Consider the following 23,462-nt stretch of genomic DNA (forward strand, 5'->3'; position numbering starts at 1 on the left):
CTGGTGTCTCTCCCAGTGACCTCTGAGAACTCATTAGAGATTTTAGCGGCTGAGATTTCCTAATGAATTATTGACGATGGCTGCGGAGAAAGAGGACTCCTGCCCGTCGGGGAGAAGATGTTCATTGAGAACAAGTGGTGCAGATGATGTCTTTCACAGGAAACGGCCTCAGAATCAGAGCTCGGCGAGAGAAGCGCTTCATTAGCGTGCTTGTTGTCGGAGGTTGGAAGAGTGCAGAGACGAATATTCCCTGAAAGTGTGTGCCTGTGTGTGCGAGCTTGCATTTGGGTGCGTGTATGCGCGTGTGTGTGTGTGTGTGCTTGCGTTTGCACGCGTGCATGAGTGGGCGTGTGTCTCTCAGAGCTCTGTCGATCCTCGCAGCAAACTCAAAGGCCTTAGCGACCCACTCATGACTCATTAAAGCGAACCATTTAGCCAAGAAAATATGAACAAAAAAACACACACCAGAGCCTAGAAGGTTGGCTGATAAAGAACCGCTCAGATGAAGGCGTCTGATCCTCACCGTCTGTTTAAACTCAGTGTCTCACAGGTGTCTGCTCCACCATGTCTTCTCCTAACGAGCAGAGCCTTGGTGCTCCTTGTTCTCCAACTTGTTACTCTCTGCCTGTTGGTTACGCAGCAGTTTCCACGGTAACCCCCCTCGCTGGTCTGAGCGAGTGACACTGCGGGAAACGCTGTGTATCAAATATGAATGACCCGTAATGCCACAGCGATGCTGGGAGAAGAGGGGGAACGGTCGCCACGACGACGGCGTTCTAGAAAGAGTTGGGGTGGAGGACGGGAAAACGCCCTGGGAACCGTTTACAGGAACCCCAAACTCCCGAGGAGCGTTCTCAGAGCCTGGAGGATCAGGCGCTCCACTCCACTTCAACCACGACCCGCTCGCTTTGAACCAGCTTTCTGACGCCCAGACTCACACCAGTCCCCCGCCCACAGCAGCAGATGTTCCGGGCACTTCTCTGGGTTCACCTCGCCCCCTCACCACATTACCCTATCCATCCCAGGCTCCGGCTCTGTTCAGCGCACCCTAAAATAGTAGCTGACTCAGGATTAATGCTCGTCTACTCAAATATTTATACAAACGAGGAAGCTATCTTTACCAGGACTTCAATCACCAGAGGGAAGGAAGCCACCTGAAGCTCGCTGTCTCCCTCTCTCTCTCTCTCTGAACCTCTCCATCTCTGTCTGTCTCTCTGTCTCTCTCCTTTTCGGTCTCTATCTCAGTGTCTCTCTGTCTCTGTCTCTCTCTCTGTCTCTCATTCCGTCTCTCTCTCCTTTTCGGTCTCAATCTCAGTGTCCCTTTGTCCCTGTCTCTATTTCTGTCTGTCTCTCTCTGTCTCTCTCTCTGTCTCTATCTCCGTCTCTCTCTGTCTCTCTCTCTGTCTCCCTCTCTGTCTCTCTCTCCGTCTCTCCATCTCTGACTCTCTGTCTGGTTTGAAACTTTACAGTGGGCATCAGTCTCCTGATCTTGCAGTATACTGAGATAACCGGTAACAATAATAACAACAATAACAACAAGAGTTATAGTATTGTCTGAAAACATGATGCCATAAATCCGCTCCTCGCTGCCCCTAGCAGATGAAACCCGGGCGAAATGAACGCCTGAAAGGGCACCGGTCCGCCTCCTGATCCCCGCTCCATACCTTCGGTCCTACCGGCCGACGCTACCGGACAGATCAGAGAGGCCAGGAAACGCTTGTGATGTGATCCTGTTTCAGATCCTCTCCGTGCATAAAGAGATGATTCTTTAGAGCGCTTAGAGCGTCTTGAGTTCGAGCAGACGTTGGGAGGATGGGAACAGGGAAGGGCCGATAAAGCGGAGATGTGATTATGGGATGGCCTTTAGCGAGACCATTACACGGCCGGTGATGTCACAGAGCCCCTTGGAGATAGTGAGAACACTATGATCGAATGTTTACTGTTATGATTGTTAAAGTGTAGAAAGTGAAGGCAAGCATTAGAATGAGAAGAGGAGAATTAATAACTGTAGATTCAATAATGAATGAGCTCATTATGATGCAGACCTGGTGTATTGGTAATATCTCTGAATTGTTTTACCATCAGCCTTCTGGATCCCATCAGCTTCAACACCCAAACAACCAGACTGCACAGTTTAACCACCGTCTCACCCTGTGTCTCTCTCTCAGCTCATCACTCAGAGAGTGAGACAGGGTGAGAGGGTTTAATCACCGTCTCACCCTGTCTCACTCTCAGCTCATCGCTCAGAGAGTGAGACAGGGTGAGAGAGTTTAACCACCACTCACCCTGTCTCACTCTCTCAGCTCATCACTCAGAGAGTGAGACAGGGTGAGAGGGTTTAACCACCACTCACCCTGTCTCACTCTCAGCTCATCGCTCAGAGAGTGAGACAGGGTGAGAGAGTTTAACCACCGTCTCACCCTGCGTCTCTCTCTCAGCTCATCGCTCAGAGAGTGAAGGTTATTCTGAGTTCCTGTTTTCCTCCTTTTTGATCTCTATCCAGCACATCGATCTGAGAGCTGCAGGAGCAACAAGACAGGCAGACAACCAGAAGAACAACGGGTTACATCATCAGAACCAGGCGACAGAAAGACCCACTTTCTTCTCTGCTTCTGGCTCGGCGGGGTGGTGTGAACGACGCAGAACACAGCGGGCTTTGTTCTGTTCCTCACCCAGAGAGGCTGTCCCGATCTTACAGAACATAGTCCTCAAACCGAGTCTGAACATTCGGTGGAGGAGTTCTGGAGGCTATAAATACAGACAGAGCTGTGCCCGGAGAATGCCTCCAAGCGGCCCGGTACTTCAACAGGACCGGGAGAGACTCTGGAAAGGTCAACAGAAAATACTGTCCCAGAGTCAGCCCTAATCTTTGCTGCACTGTTTCTCAATGAAATCACAGCGATTCAATTATTATTCAAAGTGTGAATTCATCCTAAATCAGCATAAAGATCACGCCACAAGTTTGAACCCCCAGCCGGGTGTGTTCAGCGATCTGTGAGTTCCCTGAGACACAGCTGCCCATTCAGCCGGCGGGCCCAGGGAAAGCTGACCAGTAACGCAGTTTAATGGATGATATAATGGAATGGAATGGAGTTTACTGACGCTGCATTCAGACCAAAGTGCAGAAACCGACACAGCTGTATTTTACTTTAACAGAGACGACTTCTTATTTACCACATGATGTTTAAGATATTGCTCTAAAATGTATATGTACGCTTTGATTTTATTCCTTATTCATTGACCAAGCATGAATATACATATACATGGTCAGCACGTATATGTATAAATATATGAGGTTGATACACACATTCATATGCTTGGTCAGTACGTATATGAGGTCGATTAACAGCCTCTGCAGGACCTTCGTCATCTCAATGTCACAACGGCATCAAGGGCGGTACTCAGCCAAGCTACTTAAGAGAGAGAGATAGAGAGAGAGAGAGAGAGAGAGAGAGAGAGAGAGAGAGAGAGAGAGAGAGAGAGAGAGACAGAGAGAGAGAGAGAGCGAGAGAGAGAGAGACAGAGAGAGAGAGAGAGAGAGACATAGAGACAGAGAGAGAGAGAGCTCGGCCTTCCAGCCATCATAGCTCTTATCAGCACGGAGCTCTGGAGGATAAATGGAAGCGGTCGATTGGTTTACTGGATCCGGGCGTCGGGGCACAGGACCAATCACAAACAGCCGCAGTGAATGATCATCAGTGCCGGCTGTAAGCAGATCAACACCATGCTTTCCCCCGTTTCCCAGACGCAGGCATCTGATTGGTTGTGTGCCAGGAGGCGCCCAGGCCTGCCAGAAGCTCCTCTCTGACATCCTCCACCCCCCCACCCCGGCCTTGGCAGAAGAGATAAGTAGAAGACGTACTCCAAGAACCCTCCACACGTCCTCTCGTCCGGACCGGAGAACAACCGCAACATTCAGACCCCATCGTCTGCCCCCTGGCATGAGTCACCTCCACCATGTCACCTCATCTCACCCCATCTCACCCCACCACACCCCATCACTCAACATCTCACCCCATCTCACCCCATCACTCCCCATCTTTTCAATTTTATCCAGAGGAAACCCCATGAGATGAATCATCTAGTCTTCGAGGGGACCTCACAAAAAAAGAAAATATACATTCCAAACATACAGACAAAAGCTCTCCCTCACACCAAAACCACCCATATCCTCCCCACACCAACCATTAGTTATTAGACAATAAACAGTTGACAATAAAAAATTGTCACATAGACACAGAAAGGGAAAGAAACAATAAACACACAAAACAGAAAAATCAAGCATGAGGAAAACAGCTGCAGCTTGTATGCAAATGATTATGAAGAGACCTCTTAAACTGGTGAAAAGAGGAAATGTCTCTAAGAGACCTAGGTAAGCCATTCCAAGTAGAAGGGGCTTTACATTTTAAGGCTCTCCTCCCAATTTCTTTGGCTATTCTTGGAACAAAAAATAAAAGATGGTCCGTATCTCTTAGGCTATAGGATGGACGATATGGATTCAAATGTTGTTTCAGATATGATGGGTAGTTTGAGAAATGCATTTGTGAACAAACTGTAACCAGTGAAACTGGCGTCGAGCATTAAGTGAAAGAAGTTTCAAAGACTGATACATATGACAGTGATGGGTTCTGAATGGACACCTCAAAACAAATCTGCAGAGACTTATGAATCACAGTCAGAGGTTTGACATTGGTTTCGGCTGCGTTCTGATAAACAACCTCTGCATAATCAATTCACTTCAACACATCACTCCCCTTCTCACCCCATCACTCCCTATCTCACCCAATCACTCCTCATCACTCCCTATCTCACCCTATCACTCCCATCACTCCCCATCTCACCCCATCACTCCCCATCACTCTGCATCACTCCTGATGAAACTTCTATTCCATCTTATCCATTTCTCTCTCCCGCCCTCTCGGAACAGTACAGTACGAGGCGTGGTTCAGTGGCACGTGTGTGTGTGTGTGTGTGTGTGTGTGTGTGTGTGTGTGTGTGTGTGTGTGTGTGTGTGTGTGTGTGTGTGTGTGTGTGTGTGTGTGCCCCCAGCCATCTGCAGTTTTGGCTCCTGGCTCCTCCCTGGCGCCCGCTCAGTTCTGACCGGCCTGCTCCCACAAACCCAACAAACCTCCCACCTGGCTGGGCATCTCTACCTCTCCTCTCTCTCCACCTTCTCCTCCTCCTCCTCTCTCTCCTCTTCCTCTCTCTCCTCCTCCACCTCCTCCTCTCCCTCCTCCACCTCCTCTCTCTCCTCTTCCTCTCTCTCCTCCTCCACCTCCTCTCTCCTCCTCCTCTCCCTCCTCCTCCTCCTCTCTTCTCCTCCTCCTCTCTCTCCACCTCCTCTCTCTCCTCCTTCTCCTCTCTCTCCTCTGTCCTACTCTCTCCTCCTCCTCTCTCTCCTCCTCCTCTCTCTCCTCCTCTCTCTGCTCATCCACCTCCTCTCTCCTCCTCCTCCACCTCCTCCTTCACCTCCTCTCCTCTCTCTCCTCTTCTGGTGTGGAGCACATTCACTCTCACTCTTCTCCTCTCCATCACCAGGATGTCTGTCTGTCTGTCTGTCTGTCTGTCTGTCTGTCTGTCTGTCTGTCTGTCTGTCTGTCCTTCTCCACGACCTGCACAGTCCTGGTTCCCCCCCAAAGTCTTTCCTCTTGTGGGGCTCTCTTCAGCCTCCCCCCCCCCCCCCCTCAAGGGACTTAACTGGCAGCCCTTAAAGAGCTTTCTGGTAAATGTGGCTTTGAATGAAGTTCTGGTGGTCCGGTCTCTGCGGGGCCCTCCTCTCTGTAGGGCTAGAGACCCCTGAGCCTCTCTAATAGAGAGCTCTAAGCCTCTCTATTAGAGACCCCTGAGCCTCTCTATTAGGGATCTCCAAGCCTCTCTATTAGAGATCTAAAAGCCTCTCTATTAGAGCTCTCTGAGCCTCTCTATTAGAGATATCTAAGCCTCCATTAGAGATCTCCAAGCCTCTCTATTAGAGATCTCTAAGCCTCTATTAGCTAGCTTAGAGATCTCTAAGCCTCTCTATTACAGATCTCCAAGCCTCTCTATTAGAGATCTCTAAGCCTCTATTAGCTAGCTTAGAGATCTCTAATCCTCTCTATTACAGATCTCTAAGCCTCTCTATTAGAGATCTCTAAGCCTCTCTATTAGAGCTCTCTGAGTCTCTCTATTACCACCCTGAGTTCGGGGCTAGAGGCGGTGATGTCATATATCTCCGGTGTTCTCTAGGATGTAATAAACCCCAGCAGCAGAGAGCAACGGGGGGGGGGGGGGGGGGGGGGGGTCTGTGTGTGTCAGCAGCGTGTTTATCGAGGGGCTAGTGAGTGTTGCTAGCCCGCTGCTTACACTCGTACATTTTCGCAAGTCATGGCTGTAATGGCAGTCGATGACACGTCAGGCCTGTCAGGATAAATCACAAGGACATTTCCTTCCCTAGTTCCTTTCCTTGTTTCCTTGTTGTCATTTCCTCATGAGCCTTTTCCAGATATATTCTGGTAGGCTGTACGTACAAACACACAAAGGCATAACAACAACAACAACAACAACAACGGCCGTCCAGTTAGAGAGCTGATCCATCCTGAGAGGGATGACTGGAGAACAGCTGGCTCACCAGTATGGCAGCCGGGGGGAGGCACTGGGAGACACTGGGAAGCACTGGGAGACACTGGGAGACACTGGGAGACACTGGGAGGCACTGGGAGACACTGGGAGACACTGGGAGACACTGGGAGGCACTGGGAGACACTGGGAGACACTGGGAGGCACTGGGAGGCACTGGGAGGCACTGGGGCTGGGAGCTACAGCTGCAGAATATCAAGGTGTTGGTGCTACAGACATAAAGAGCTCCCCCACCCTCCAGTCCCGCCCCCACCCTCCAGTCCCGCCCCCTAGCCCCTCCCCTGAACCAGAGCTGTGATTGGCCAGCAGGACGGGACACGGACCACACAGGAGTTACTCCCAGCGGAGAGAGGACCCCATAGCGCCATTGATCGGCTCCTGATCGATGGTTATGGTTATATCCTCACGGCGGAGTCGAACCGCCGCTCCTGTTGTCTGTCCGCAGCCTCGCTGGGTGTGGAGGTGGACAGTGTGTAGTCGCTTTGTGTGTTGATTGACAGTGTGTAGTTGTGTTGTGTGCAGATGGATAGTGGTTAGAGTGGTACATTGATGTTGTGCAGCAGTGTGTTGTGTAGCGTGTCGGCGGGGTGTGTGTAGCAGTGTGTTGTGTAGCAGTGTGTTGTGTAGCGTGTCGGCGGGGTGTGTAACAGTGTGTTGTGTGTCAGTGTGTTGTATAGCAGTGTGTTGTGTGTCAGTGTGTTGTGTGTCAGTGTGTTGTATAGCAGTGTGTTGTGTGTCAGTGTGTTGTGTGTCAGTGTGTTGTATAGCAGTGTGTTGTGTGTCAGTGTGTTGTGTGTCAGTGTGTTGTATAGCAGTGTGTTGTGTGTCAGTGTGTTGTGTGTCAGTGTGTTGTATAGCAGTGTGTTGTGTGTCAGTGTGTTGTGTAGCAGTGTGTCAGCGGGGTGCGTGTCCGCGGACCGGCTGGCGGGCCGACGGCCTCGGCGCCGCGGCGCAGCGCTCCATGAAGCAGGACAGACGCCGGCGGCGGCGGCTGCACGCTGTCACCCACTAGGAACACGCCCGCAGACACACACCGACGCTGGGCTAGGATGGAGAACAGCAACTAGGACGCACAGCATCCATCCTCTCTCTCTCTCCCTCCCCCCCCCCTCTCTCTCCCCCCTCTCTCTCTCCCTCTCCCCCTCTCCCCCTCCCCCTCTATCTCTCTCTCTCCCTCTCTCTCTCCCTCCCCCCCCCTCTCTCCCCCCTCTCTCCCTCTCCCCCCCCTCTCCCTCTCTCCCTCCCCCCCCCCCCCCTCTCTCTCTCAGGCAGAAAGCGTCCTCACCGTGGGCTCTGAGATTCTCTCGCTGCTGCAAGTGTTGCAGTACAATATTTACCCCTTCCTCAGCATGTCCTCGTGCTTTGTTACGGGTGCAGGTCTGTCTGTCCGTCCGTGTGAGTGGCTGCTCTGTAGGGTGGGAGGTGGGAGACGGAGGGGCAGCAGGTCCAGAGAACAGCCCAAGCTTGTCCTTGTCACAACAAAGTCAACAAGATAAAAGGCCCACATACACACTCACACAGACGTAAACAGAGATAGGATGTCAGGGACGCGCACGCACACACACACACACAGGTAGACACATATGCAGACTCACACACACACGTACACACAGACGTACGCGGACACAAACACACAAATATTTGCCGTGGTAGACAACAATTGCACTCACAAATACACACAGGCATGCACACACACACACGCACACACCAAGTGTGCATCCAGCCAGTTACACAAACTCAATGCAATGTCAGCACGTCCACAGCGAGAATGGCAGGGTGAGCAGGACTCCCCCCCCATCCTCCCCCCTCTCTCCTCCCCCCTCCTCCCCCTCTATCCTCCCCCCTCCTCCCCCTCTATCCTCCCCCCTCCTCCCCCTCTATCCTCCTCCCCCTCTCTCTTTAAACATGCAGTTCTCCTCCTCACACCAGCTGCTCCTCCTCAGGCTGACAACCGCTGAGACAAACACAATACTGCACACGCACACACGCACGCTCTCACACACACACACACACACACACACACACACACACACACACACACACACACACACACACACACACACACACGCGCACACCCGCACACACAAACAAACAAGGTCTCGCACACGCGGACCCGGTGCATGCGGCGTATCCGACCGCCGTGGCTCTCCGCCGGGCGGCGGGCGGCCCCACCGGCGCCCGCCTCTTCCTGTAATCATGCGTCAGAGCTCCGGACGGGCGGCCAATCACAGGGCAGCTCCTCGCCCAGCACCACAGGGGCGGCTGCTGTCTAACGAGGCTCATCACAGGCTGCTGCCGCTCCGGTCCGCACACGGTGTCCAGCCTCACCCCCCCACCCTACACACCGGGGGCGGGGCCTCAGCCCGCCGCCCCCCACCCTATACAGCGCCACCGGGGGGGCGGGGCCTCAGCGTCCTCCTCTCCTGCGTGAGGACGTGTCTTTCATTGGCGTGTTGTTCCGGTCTGTTATCACACGGAGACGCGTTGAAGCGCACACACACACACACACACACACACACACGTGTGTGATGTAACGGATAAGACGGCCGGTGAGGTAACCACACATGGCCGAGGAGGAGAGGCCGACCTGGTTGCCATGGTGATCACGATCCCCTGCGGTCCGCCTGGCTGCCCCCCCTCCCTCTCCCCTGAGTCCATCCCTCTGTCTTGTTATTGTTTACCATCTCTGTCCATGTGTCTCTCCTTTAATCCTCTCTCCTGCATCTCCCTCTCTCTCTCTCTCTCCCCCCACCCATTTTATTCCCCCTGCATCCATCCATCATACCTCCCCCCTCCCCTTCACGCCACAGCGGACCTCCTCCTCCGGCTACAGACGGGCCCCCCAGCACTGGCTGGGTCCGGCGCGACCTTCAGCGCATCAACCGCAGGCCGGGCACACACAGGTCCCGGGACCCCGCCCCCACCGGCCCGCTACATAACGGGCTGACCTTTCCAGCGGGCGACAGCGGGTCAGGGATAAGGGTTCTCTGAAGGCCGGCGCGCTGCACCTCCATAATGTGGGTCGTTCATCACACCGACCGACATCAACGCCGCCTCCGCTCCGGCGTGGTCAGCGTGATCGTGGTTGCTAGGATACTGTGTTTCATCGTAGTAAAGGGGGTTGCCAGGATACGGTGTTTCATCATAGTAAGCGTGATCATGGTCGCTAGGATATGGTGTCTCAGCTTGGTGATCGTGGTTACTAGGATACGGTGTTTCATCGTAGTGATCATGGTCGCTAGGATACCATGTTTCATTGTAGTGATAGTGGTTGCTAGGATACGGTGTTTCATCAGACTGAGCGTGATCGTGGTCGCTAGGATACGCTGTTTCATCGTAGTGAGTGTGATCGTGGTAGCTAGGATACAGTATTTCAGTGTAGTGATCGTGGTTGCTAGGATACCATGTTTCAACGTAGTGAGCGTGATCGTAGTCACTAGGATACGGAGTTTCATCGTAGTGAGCGTGATCGTGGTCACTAGGATACGTTGTTTCAACCCAGTGAGTGTGGTTGCTAGGATACCATGTTTTATCCTGTGATCATGGTCGCTAGGATACGGTGTTTCATCGTAGTGATCATAAACGTGGTTGCTGACATACGGTGTTTCAGCTTAGTGATCGTGGTCGCTAGGATACGGTGTTTCATCGCAGTGAGAGTGGTTGCTAGGATACCGTGTTTCATCGTAGTGATCGGGGTTGCTAGGATACGGTGTTTCATCGGAGTGATCATGATCGTGGTTGCTAGGATACGGTGTTTCAGCATAGTGATCGTGGTTGCTAGGATACCGTGTTTCAACGTAGTGAGCGTGTTCGTGGTCGCTAGGATACGGTGTTTCATTGTAGTGATCGTGGTTGCTAGGATACCGTGTTTCAACGTAGTGAGCGTGATCGTGGTCGCTAGGATACGGTGTTTCATTGTAGTGATCGTGGTCGCTAGGATACCGTGTTTCAACGTAGTGAGGGTGATCGTGGGCTCTAGGATACGGGGATTCAGCGTAGTGAGCAATGTCACTAGGATACGATGTTACATCTATGGGGGACTATTGTTCGCCAAATCCAAAAAACTGATTAAAAAGCAAATGTTCCTAATTAAAGTCTTTGTTTTATCTCATTGTAGCAACATGTTCAGGTGTAGAGAGCAGGAGAAACTTGCTGAAATAATTCAGCTATTTGCTGAATCACGGTTACAGAGTTTGACATGAGCAACATTTCCAGGAACGTAATCTGAGGATAACGACATCAGCACCGTGTAGCATCATGAGAATCCAATCAGGATGCTGCTTTAATACGTATCCCATGTCATATGTCCTCCACCCAGACCGTGGAAACACACTGTTTGGGTGACATTGTTGTACTCCTGGGGTCATGTGTGAGTCCATAACACACCTCACCACCACTACCCCCCACCGTTAAGATAAGAATATTTTATTTATCCATATGGATATCTAATACCATTTAAGAACAATACTGCTGTCATAATAATTAAAGAGAATTCAGTAATAGTAATTTAAGGTTATGAAAATATTGCATATTGTGGGTATAAATTATAATTATATATCATATACATATGCAAATATACTGTACATCTAGATTTATATATACATCTATATATGTATGCGTGCATTACTCATGATCAGATTCACCTGCCAAAGCTCGGTAACTAGGATGTGTCGATTGGAAAATCGCTTTCAGTAGATAATTCGTTGATTTCGTCAGGCAAGGAAAAAAAGCTGGTGCTTGAGAATCGCCGTCTAACCAGTTTATCGTTCGTGTTGTTCATGTCGTTTATTCACGTCATTTCGGGGCTATTCCTCGTAGTAATTCAGCTGCTTACAGATATTTCTAATATAAGGAACAAAAATATTGGCCGGATGTTCTCTCGATAAACCGTCCGTGATATATTGTAACACTTCATGAACCCGGTGAACCGAGGCGAACAATGGAGGCTCAGTACGGCGCGGAGCCGAGAGGTTCGGCTCCGTTCTGCTGCTCCGGACTATCCGAGAGGTTCAGCTCCGTTCTGCTCTTCTAAAGGAGCCGAGACCTCGAGGTTCTGCTCCTCCGTAAGGAGCCGAGAGGTTCTGATCCTCTGGAAGAGCCGAGACCTCGAGGATTCGAGACCTCAAGGCTCTGCTCCTCCAGATCCCAGACCTCGAGGTTCTGGGTCCCAGCCCGTGCCGCTCACCTGTCAAGCTGTCGTAGCACTCGATCTCCGTGATGTCCACGGCTCTGCGCTGCTCCTCGGTCATCTTGGTTGAGGCTTGGCTGAGGAGGTTGACCTCGGAGCCCGTGGTCCCGTCCACCACATGCACCCCCTTCAGCTGCAGCAGAGCCCGGTGGTACTTGCCGATGGCTTCCCGGAACTTCTTCTCCTTGTAGCAGCGGTGGCCCTCCACCTTGAAGTCGATCGCCTTCTGGATGTTGGCTTCCATGTCCATCTCGGCCGAGACGACCCGGCGCCCTCCCCCCTCTCCCCCCGCGGCCGCGGCCAGGCTCCGGCCGCCGGTCTCCGGGTAGCTCTTCAGGCTCTTGATTTGGTGCTGCTTGGCTTCCATGTCTCTCAGTGGGAGCGGCTGGACGGCACCATGCTGCGGGGACTCGAAGCGCTGTTTTCTCGGAGAGGACGGGAGCAGCGTGCTATGCATAAAGGACGGAGAGACGGAGACAGGAACAGGAAGGCACCGACAATGACTCCTCGCTAAATAGGCTGCTTAGAGAGAAGATACAAATCAAGACGGATCCGGTGTCGAGTGCCCCTCCACTCGCCCGCTGCCGCTAGAGAAGAACCGTCACACAAGAATATGGATAAATGACGTAAAAAGAGATAAGGTTGATACAGGCGGTTTGGTTTTCTTGGGATCGCTCCTCGGATTCGGCAGTGTGTGTCGAGTCTCTCGGAGAGGATGCTCGGGTTGTGCTTGCAGCTTCAGCACCACAGACAGCGCACGAGCCCGGCGCACGGCATTGTGGGAAAGAGGGAAGTCGTGAGGCGCTATTACCTTGCTGCACCACAAATGCAGTCAGAATGTCTAAAAGATAAGAATAAATGTCAAACGCGCCTCTGTAGGTCACTAAGAAAGCGTTTTGATCAAACCCAACATAGAGTATTTAATACCGGCTGCTCTTATTGATGATTCTATGGGACATCCAACATGTTCTGTAACCAAATCGACATGTCCTTCAAGAGACGAGTGTCTTATGAACTGTTTGGAATCGAGATATTTCCCATTATCTCACCATAAAGGTAAGGTCAGTGGTTTGAGTGGTCTGCTTATTGATCGGCCCGGATCACCAGAACAGCGGGGCACCACGTTAATTCATCCCAGTTGGCCTGCATACTTTACCCAATATCTTAACACGGGGCCAGGGTGGATGTGCTCAGGGCTTGTTTACTCCATTCATCTCACTCTCTGCTGTGTAGTAACTAAGCAGCGGGGATTCCCATCAGAGGATACTGTCGAGGTTAATTCATTCTAAACGATGAGGTAATGGTTACTGAGGTAACGGTTACCGTGGAAACGCATCTTTCGCAACCTCGTTTAGCCGGGATCTCAAAGGACGATACCTGGTCACTATTTTAGTAGGCTGCCTTTAGAAATGTTGGCGATATATTGACAGTGACATGATAAATAATGCAGATATCCCCATGTTCCCACACATCTAAAATCCGACATTCATTGATGGATTGCAGAAACATTTGTGTGGAAAGTCACATTTTAGATAACTTAATACTTTAATCTATTTTTCAATCGATGCAGGGCCCTGATCAGACCGATCCCAGAATGCCCCTTCAAAACAGTAAATAAAATATGAAGAGTAGACGTTTTGTGTTCAAATCTTTCTCTTAAACAGAATCATCACGTACACGATTGTTTCAGACTGGTTTTTTTTTCTTGAAAGTAACAGCAACACATGTCCGGTTGTGACGTCGCGCTCTGACGCTGCGGTCGCCCGGTCCTCTATAGGTCCGGGGGAGACGTCGATTTAAAGGATCATTTTTGCAGATATCGTACTGTCCTCCCAAAACACAATATACGAGTAATAACAAAATATACACAACAATTGAGAGTGAAGTTCCTGCTTTGTGAAACCATGTAAAGTGTATAAACCTGATGGATATAAACCGTGTCTACGGGCCTCGGTAGCCGCTCTTATAAAGGGGCGGACCGGGGTAGAAAAGTGGCCGCTAGGGGGAGCTGTGCTGCGGTGTTCCGGCCGCGGAGGACGGGGTGTGCCGTGGTTCTTTTCGGGTGGGTCCTCTTATTCGAGTGTGCTCGCAGGTTCTTCTGAATGTCGTTTATTTCAGGTCCAGAGGCATTCGCGTTGAGCGCCTTTCATCAGCACCATTCCACTTAAGCTTTTTACTTTCTCCTGAACTCGCTGCGTAGGGGGGTGGGGGCATGAGTAAGAGGAGCACTATAATATAAAGTGAAAAACATGTTTTCTCTGAGGGGGTCTTACTGCTTAAAAACAAAAATAATTTCAGTCTTCCTTATAACGCATTCTAGGAAGCCTTATCTTCTTCTACAACCAAACTGTAAGTGAGACAGTACATCGGATGCTAAATCCATCCATAAGGGGGAAGCCCATGCCTTAGTAACGCTAACATAATATACCCAGGAAGGAGTGTGCGATGGAGAGATGAATCCGTGGAGCCTTTAGTGAAGACGAGTGTGGATGCCACAACGTGACCTTCCTCCGATCGGCTTCAGGAGTGCACAAAGGGCGCCGACAGCCCTGGGCGGTAAACGGCACCAGATCGCGCCGACGTCTGCTCAAAGCAACGACAAGAACTGAACACGAAGCCACAGACACCCTGAACGGGGAGGAACAGATCGACAGGAAGAATACTAAATATAGCCCCGTCAGGCTCCCTCTGGGAGGGGGGGCCCTTAGGGCCCCTAAGTGTTCTTGCAGCCCAGCCTCCTGAAGACGCTCACGGAGCCCGCGTCCATCTGGGCTCCCAGACAGTCCCCGGCCGGGGGGGCGGCCGTGGTGCTGCTCACCTTGGCGCTGGCCAGGGGCCTCGGCTTGGTGCTGCTCACCCTGTTGTCCTGCATGTCGGGCCCCGGGGCCGCGGGGGCCGCGGCGGGGAGCTTCCCCAGCCGCCGCAGCACGCTGAGCTTGGCCGGGGGCCCCGTGGAGGACGGGGCCCCGGCCGGGTGTTTGAACTTGCCCCCCAGGCGGCGCATGGCGGTGGGCGGGGCCTGTTTCTTCTTGGGCGGGGCGGCGGGGCCGCGGCTTGTCTTGAGGACGCCGGCGTACTGCAGCACGGAGCCATCCCCGTCGCTGTCCTCCTCCTCCTCCTCCTCCTCCTCCTCCTCCTCCTCCTCCTCCTGGCTGGCGCTGGCCGAGCCCCCGCCGCCAGGAGCGGGACGCGGCTCCGCCTCCTCTGCACCCCCCCGACCCAGACGGCTGAACACCCCTGAGGGCTGAGGAGAGAGAGAGGAGGAGGAGAGGGGAGTGAGAGATAAGAGGGGAGAGGAGGAGTGAGAGAGGAAGGAGATAGGAGAGGGGAGAGAAGGAGAGAGAGGAGAGGAGAGGGGAGTGAGAGATAAGAGGGGAGAGGAGGAGTAAGAGAGGAAGGAGAGAGGAGGGGAGAGAAGGAGAGAGGAGAGGAGAGGGGAGTGAGAGATAAGAGGGGAGAGGAGGAGTGAGAGAGGAAGGAGAGAGGAGGGGAGAGAAGGAGAGAGGAGAGAGAAAGAAGAGGGAATTGAGAGATAAGAGGGGAGAGGAGGAGTGAGAGAGGAAGGAGATAGGAGAGGGGAGAGAAGGAGAGATAGGAGGAGGAGAGGGGAGGGGAGTGAGAGATAAGAGGGGAGAGGAGGAGTGAGAGGAAGGAGATAGGAGAGGGGAGAGAAGGAGAGAGAGGAGGAGGAGGGGAGAGGGGAGTGAGAGATAAGAGGGGAGAGGAGGAGTGAGAGAGGAAGGAGATAGGAGAGGGGAGAGAAGGAGAGAGAGGAGGAGGGGAGTGAGAGATAAGAGGGGAGAGGAGGAGTAAGAGAGGAAGGAGAGAGGAGGGGAGAGAAGGAGAGAGGAGAGAGAAAGGAGAGGGAATTGAGAGATAAGAGGGGAGAGGAGGAGTGAGAGAGGGAGGAGAGAGAGAGAGAGAGAGAGGGAGGAGGAGAGAGGAGGAGAGGAGTGAATCACCTGCTGCACCACCCCTTACTAACGTACACAGCGGTAAACACTAGAGCCCAATGATATACCAGTTGGTCGATACTGGCCTGTCACAGATATGTATCGGTGTAAATGTTTGCCGATATGAAAACTTTAGAAGTGGTGTCGATTTATACGTAACGTAATCACCCGTTTATAAACCCTCTACTGCGGGGGTGGAACCTCCAAATCAACGTAAACGCTCCAATCACCGACCAGTTTTACATCCTGGTCTGTGTGAGGGTCAGTGGCTCCTTGGTTCTTTTAGCTCATGGTTCTAGCACTAGGGGACCCGGCCTTACCTTGGTGCTGCTGGTGTTGGTTGCGTCCGCCTTGGACTCTGCCCCGAGCCGCTCAAACACAGACATCCGCTTGGAGCCTTTACAAGGAAGAGAGGATTAACAGGATGGCACAGAGGATGAACACGCAAGCACCACAGAGGAACAGAATTGCAATGATTACATTTGACGATGATCAGCGACGAGTCCTACACTGGACGCTGAGCAGCTAATGCGTACATATAACATGTATTTAAGTTTCGTAACGACCAGCCGCTCCTGTGGCCGACGTCCCCGTTCCCATCTGTCCTCATGTTTCTAATGCGGCTCCCGGATCCTTTCAGCTCGTGGAGCTCTTTAGGAAGGACAAGGCTTTTTAGGCCGGGGGAATCCAGAACAATCTCAGCTGATCCAGGCTGTTTGTTTGGCTGCAGAACTCTGCGTTTGAGAGCCAATTTGTTTCATATCTGGCAAACCGAGGTTCTCTGAGTCTAGCAGATGAGACAGACCAGTGCTACGCATGGGATCTGGTCGCCCAACAGTCATGACGTTGAGACGCTTACTTCTTTGTTAAAAGTTGTCGGTTGTCATATTTGCATGAACCTGACCAGCTGTCCTCTGGGAACAATATTATTCCATGCCCATGAATAGAATATTCTAATACATTATCAGACTAACGAAGAAGAACCACACGTGACCAAAGCAGCGAACACACGGAGACAGACGGATGACTTTCACACACAGGACGCACAATAACCAGACAGAGGAATTAGTCACTGACACACAACAGGCAGTCGAGCAGGCAGTCACATAAGGGTTAGCCGGATGAGGATGAGTCCCTATGGTCCACACAGATGAGGGGTTTAGTGTCGGGTGGGGGAGCTCTAGAGGCGGCGGTAGGAGCCCGACCTCGGGCCACAGCCTACCTTTCCTCCCCTGCTGGGCCAAGATGCGGCGTGTGCGCGCTGTAGTGCCCTTGGGCATGTTGACGATGTACTTGCCTTCCATCTCCGCGGTTACACGCCGTCGTTTCACGGCAGGCAAGCCTTTCCCCTCGTCCGCAGGCTGGGTTACGACTGGGGGGGGGGGGGGAACGCATCGTCAGAGAGACCCTACCTCACCACGTGAAGACTTTATACAACACCTTGATAAGAAATGCACCGTGTGTAACATCAAAACCGAGCTGGTTCTTTTTTTAAAGGGCCAAATCATTCTTGCTGGATGTGTTGCCCCGCTGCATTGTGGGGGAAGGGGAGGAGCCACCTGATGACTCTGGTCGCCAAGTTCAGCTGTCCTCTCTACTTATGCATTATACTTCGATAGATAGATATTTGATAAATAACAGCTTATTTTAAATGATTCTGAATCAATCACAACTTCCAAAAATCTGTTTTCTTTCTTTTCTTCTTTCCTTAGGTTTACCTCTGTGTTTACACGATTGCATTCAGTTGATTAACTTTTTAAAATACAAAAGATTCCCTGATAGGGAATGATCTCGCCCCTCGAGCACACACTCTGGAATGGTGACTAATGAGCACGGAGTGTTTCGGCCGGGACAGAGGAGGCTTCCTACCAGTTTTCCCGCTCTTGCTGGCCTGTTTGTTGGACACGGTGACGGAGAGGCGGTTGTCCGGGAGACGGTTGTCCGGGAGACGGTTGTCCGGGCGTCGATTGGGCGTGCTGGGGGGGGAGTCTCGGCTCAAGGCGTTGGCGATCATACGCGTGGCGGCTGAGAACAAACCAGGAAACAAACAGTCACATCTCGCTCAACCTTTTAGTTTTGTTTCACTTCTCGACATTTGACATCACTCGGCTCTGCCTCTTCCTTCAGATATCGGAAACTGGCGTAGGCCTAAGGAAATGTGAGCGGGAAACGCCTCTCCCTAAACAGGCTGTAACTCCAGACTGAAGCCTCTCCCTAAACAGGCTGTAACTCCAGACTGAAGCCTCTCCCTAAACAGGCTGTAACTCCAGACTGAAGCCTCTCCCTAAACAGGCTGTAACTCCAGAGTGAAGCCTCTCCCTAAACAGGCTGTAACTCCAAACTGAAGCCTCTCCCTAAACAGGCTGTAACTCCAGAGTGAAGCCTCTCCCTAAACAGGCTGTAACTCCAAACTGAAGCCTCTCCCTAAACAGGCTGTAACTCCAGAGTGAAGCCTCTCCCTAAACAGGCTGTAACTCCAAACTGAAGCCTCTCCCTAAACAGGCTGTAACTCCAGACTGTAGCCTCTCCCTAAACAGGCTGTAACTCCAGACTGAAGCCTCTCCCTAAACAGGCTGTAACTCCAGACTGAAGCCTCTCTCTATACAGGCTGTAACTCCAGACTGAAGCCTCTCCCTAAACAGGCTGTAACTCCAGACCCCTCTATACAGGCTGTAACACTGTCTGAACAGGCTGTAACATTGTCTGTACAGGCTGTAACACTGTCTGAACAGGCTGTAACACTGTCTGAACAGGCTGTAACACCGTCTGAACAGGCTGTAACACTGAACAGGCTGTCACACTGTCTGTGCAGGCTGTAACACTGAACAGGCTGTAACACTGTCTGTACAGGCTGTAACACTGAACAGGCTGTAACGCTGTCTGTACAGGCTGTAACACTGTCTGTACAGGCTGTAACACAGTCTGAACAGACTGTCACACTGTCTGTACAGGCTGTAACACCGTCTGAACAGGCTGTAACTCCAGACTCACGGGTGTGGGCCGTCCGGCGGAGCTCTGCCTGGACGCTGGTCTGTCCTGAGGTGATGGCTTCAGTGGCCATCTTGCACATGTCCTGTGGATGAGGGGGAAAATGAACACGACAATTTGATGAGTCAACCACTTGGGACACTCTGACATATTGGTTTATTATACTCTGTGTGTTTGTTTCCCCAGGCCTGTGGTAAACTGTGTCATTCTGTTTGCCTTTCCAACTTCACACACGTATTTTATGATCACCAACTGCCAATGCACCAATAAAACTCTTTGTTTCTCCTCGACTACATTTACATTTAGGGCATTTAGCAGACACTTTTATCCAAAGCGACTTACAATAAGTAGATTTCTCAGAAAAAGCTAAACAATATTGTTGTTGGTACAGTAAGGATGTTCATAGAACCAAGTTCCAAGAAATAAAAATCACTAGGTTAACCCATTCCCGTATACAACAAAGATAGCGAGGATAAGACGCTACACAACTATAACTAATACAATACAATGGGTGCGTACCTGTCTGTAGACCAGTTTAGCATGCTTCAGGATCGCGATGATGTCTCCGATGACCGTGATGCCCAGGTCCATCATGATCTCCTTGCTCAAGTCCATCAGCATGTTCTTTTGGATCCTTCGGTTGGGGGAAAAAATAAAACAAAAATCAGAAAAGGCAAGAGTCGCTATGGATGCCACCGATTTGTACAATACGTTTTCTCTCTGATTCAGTGGACCCAATAGTTACCGGTTGTCTGCAAAGGAAACCGCGTAGGTCACAGCGAGACCAGCAGGGATCCCAGCCTCCCTGAAGAACTGAATCCACTCGGAGGTGGCTGTGGGCGGAACAGAGACAACTCAACAAACCTATCAGTACATCAAGACTCGTACTTTAACACGGCTAGCACTTAAGTTAATGGGGTATCAGTTCGGCCATGACTGGCACTTAACTTATTTGGTCTTCTAGCTACTTAATAGTAACAATGTAGTAACAGTCTGTCTGTGCACAGGGGGGCGGACCTCAGAGAGGCCGGCGGCTGCTCTCCGCTGACAACACATGCGGACCAGCTGAGGGGTATTTATAGGTGTCTGATGGCTGGATCTGTGGTCGGTCGATTTCATTGGATATCGTGGCCACGGTCACTGAGAAACACAGCTTCCCACCTAACTCCCCCCCCCCGTCTTAAGCCCGTAAACACACCGATACTGACGAGTCCTCCTCCCCATGGACGACAATGAATGAAGACCGTGATGAACACATGAACTGCATCCTCTGCTCACACACTGGGGATGGCGCACGACGTTAAATAGTGACCTATAACACGACGGCCCATTGGCAAACTGGTCGACCAGGTACAACCTCTATAATATAATAAGGAAGCAGGGGACGTGAACTCGATCTGATGTCAAGTAAAACCGGTAGCTCGATGCTAGTGGGATAGCTCTGTGTGGTGAAGAGAGTTTAACAACGTTGTACATGAAAGATGTCTTTAAAGTAGGAGTCTAGAGTAATGGTTTAAGCATGGTCTTATAATAGTTAGAGTAGGGAAGCCTTATGAAGTGTCGATGTGTTCACACGGTGTTTCGTTTAAATAAAGATAGCTAGCATGCTAGCCCCCGGTCTGGTTTTAAGCAGCACTACCGAAACGTTGGTCACTACAGCTCGGAAACGTCCCGGAGGAAGCCTCATGCATGGTTCCGCTTTGACCTCAAACACATACGATGGTCTACATGTGTTATATTCGACGAAATCATTAAATTCGGCTAGGCCTTTTCTCTCTCACCTGTTGTCACGGACGCCATGTTTATCAATGTGCGGCGTCCCGGAAGTCTACTGACGTAATTTCCGCTGTGGGCGGGAAAGGAAAGCTGCTGTATCTGTCGTCGATCACTAGAGAGCGATATAGACCAGCTTCTTAGGAATCTCCATTTGCAACTAAAAGTAAAGTGAGTGTTTCAGAGCAGTACATAAACAGAATAGTGAAAAATCCCAACCTGCTGAAAGAAAAGCTAGAAACATGGGCAATGTTTGGTTGAGAAGCCTATAAAACACTTTAAAGGACGCTACACAGATATGGACGGTTACAGCCATTCAAGCATGCATTATGCATGATGGCTATTTATTACATTAGCTTCCTCAAGTAGGCTAATTTTACATGAACACATTTGGCATTAGGAGTAAAAGGTGTGCTGTCAACCTCATATAGCCTACAAAGATGAGAAAAGATATATCCTGCCCCATATGTCAGCTTTAAAACCCATCACAGACTATCTTAAAGAGCTGTCCCTCTAATGATTACAAACTGGTCAAATGTGTATCACAGTAAGATATAAAGCTTTTAAATGAAATGTATGCAAACAAGCTTCCAAAAGGAATACATCTTTCTGGAGAAATAAAAACTAACATAAAAGAAAACATGTATACGGTGGAAGAAAAAGTTTTGGAAATGAGTAAGTAAAATATTTTTTATTTATGTAGCACTTTTAAAACAAAGCCACAAAGTGCCATGAAGAGGTAATCCAATCAAGTGACAGAAACCCAACCAACGTCTTATCTCTACCCAACGAACCCCAAGGGGTCGTCAAGGTAACAGGACACAGGATCGGCTCTTGAAATGTTACAGTAAATATTATGAATAGAATATCCACATCTTAACTGGAGGTCATAAATAAAGCAATACATCCCCACGTAGCAGAAAACGTGCCAAGATATGTAATAGCACTCTATCTCAGGTCTTCAGTTCGGTTGCTACATTATGGTAATCCTGGAGGATATTAGGTATTGCATATTATACACTGCAAAGAACTCCTAACGTGGTTGGATCAAGTTCCGACCACTCGTGAATGTATTTTTGGATATATGCTATGCCATCGGATTCATAGAGTGTCCAGGTAGCCGATGCAGATGTTTGCAGAGCAAGTGCAGTGCCAAAACACACCACAGCGCGCCACTGGTGATCACATTACACCCCGCTTTCCCCCCATGGCAGGCTTCCATAGGGAAGAAATTCACCCAAAGAAACGGACACTGATTCCCATGCGGACCAAAAGCAGTCGTGTATATTAAAGAATATACCGTGTCACATTCTGTGTGGAACCATAGACATAAAAACGTCATACAAAGGGAAATCCTCCTCTTATTAGAGCTTCATATTACAAACTGTGAGTAGCACCAAAAAGGAATGTACATGAGAACTACTGAATATATATATATATAGAGCATTATTTTTTTGGGACCCCAGAACTCATTTTTATCACATTATGTCTGGAGTGACAATAAAAGGCAACTTCAATACCAACAAAATGTACAAACATAGGCCCTGTGCAGACCAGACCAGTCCGCCCGTCTGGGAGGGCCCAGAGACATGGTCGAAAACAATCAATAAGCAGTCAATTCATATCTCTATATACTGAGCGTGATAATGTTGACATCTGATATCAAATTGACCTTCAAAATAAAACAACAATTTTATTGACAGTGGTTGAGGAGCAACATGTTTGACCCCAAGAGGTCACGAATTAATCCAATGTTGGTTACTTTACATTAAAGAGTCTGTCTCTAAGTGACATTCTGTTGCAGCATATCTTAATATCTGGGCAGACTCGATGCATTCCTCTTTATTCGCTAGCTGTCGGCCGTTGGGTGCTGAGGGGTCAGTGGCTTTGGGGAAGACCTCACAGAGAACAACCAGCCCCCACCCAGCAGAACCAGAACATAACCTCGTCTTACCCAACACCTGTACTGGTGCAGGTTAGTGTTTTAGATATAAAACCTGTAAATACACGGGGCGAGGCAGTAAGATTGCGCTTAATGTTGGGTAATGGGGGAGTGCTTTCGTTATACTATAGTTCTTTTTTTGTTCTTTTAGAAAAATATCCCATTTTAAAACTAGCTTCAATAACATCATCTCATCTTGTTTTTTCTTCATTGACAAAAATATTCTATTTAGATCTGTAACATTCATACTTTACAATCATGGCACATAAACGAATATATATACATTTCTTGTATATATGTATATGCATAAAGGCGTACGAGTAAATCTTTTGACACAGAAACACTTTCATAGTGCACGACATGCCTCCGAAGTTGCCAAACAAAATCACAATACAATAACCAAACAATATTAGTTACAATGTAATTATAATAGTCATGAGGACATCAAAGAAAACACAAGAAAACTTGGCAGCAACATTACAATTAAGAGCATGGGACAACGCAAAACACACATTTAAACAAACATGAAACTATAAAAATAGCATTTTTTTACTCAACCACATAGGAAAATAAATTGTACAAGTTCACAGGCAAAGAAAGAAGGCTATCTCCAAAATATACCCTCGTAACACCGCTTTGCTTTACTTTCTGGTCTTATTTGTGCTCTCCATCAAATGGACTTCAATAATGGGCTGAGTGGCTCTGAGGGGACAGACTCACAATAAACACACCCTCCATCTGCTCTCCCCTGGGGGGCAGAGAGGGTGCAGAGACCACCGCACCCAACACTTTGATTGTCCAAGCCACTTAAAAAAATACCTCCTCTAAATAAAGGCAACAGTTTGCTTCCTATTCATTCATGGTCCCAACAGGTGTGTCTCATAAAGCTCCTACAAACACTCCAAAATTCTTCAGAATATTCCTTTTAATATGCTTCTTCCTCAGAACTGACACCCTCTATTCAGATCCTGGATATCAAACCGAGCCTTTGATGACAAACAAG

The 23,462-nt window shown here is 50.0% G+C and overlaps 2 protein-coding genes across 2 annotated transcripts in view; both read right to left on the minus strand.

The window, feature by feature from the left end:
- Positions 1 to 12,260, minus strand: part of ttc9b (tetratricopeptide repeat domain 9B) — a gene marked incomplete at both ends in the record, with an annotated part of 21,242 nt that extends 8,982 nt beyond the window's left edge. The window contains one exon of the mRNA XM_079733704.1: positions 11,801 to 12,260. Coding sequence (XP_079589830.1) covers positions 11,801 to 12,260 — 460 coding nt within the window. The remainder of the gene's footprint in view (positions 1 to 11,800) is intronic.
- Positions 12,261 to 14,365: 2,105 nt separating this feature from the next.
- On the minus strand, positions 14,366 to 20,544 carry cUnh19orf47 (chromosome Un C19orf47 homolog; the record flags this gene model as incomplete). The annotated part of the gene is made up of 8 exons (XM_079733703.1): positions 14,366 to 15,047; positions 16,077 to 16,153; positions 16,979 to 17,128; positions 17,626 to 17,781; positions 18,748 to 18,829; positions 19,264 to 19,378; positions 19,490 to 19,577; positions 20,526 to 20,544. 8 exons carry the CDS (start codon positions 20,542 to 20,544, stop codon positions 14,517 to 14,519), a joined length of 1,218 nt encoding a protein of 405 aa, XP_079589829.1. The 3' UTR covers positions 14,366 to 14,516.
- Positions 20,545 to 23,462: the final 2,918 nt, after the last annotated feature.

Source organism: Pollachius pollachius, assembly GCF_949987615.1.
Source record: "Pollachius pollachius genome assembly, chromosome: 3".
NCBI lineage: Eukaryota > Metazoa > Chordata > Actinopteri > Gadiformes > Gadidae > Pollachius > Pollachius pollachius.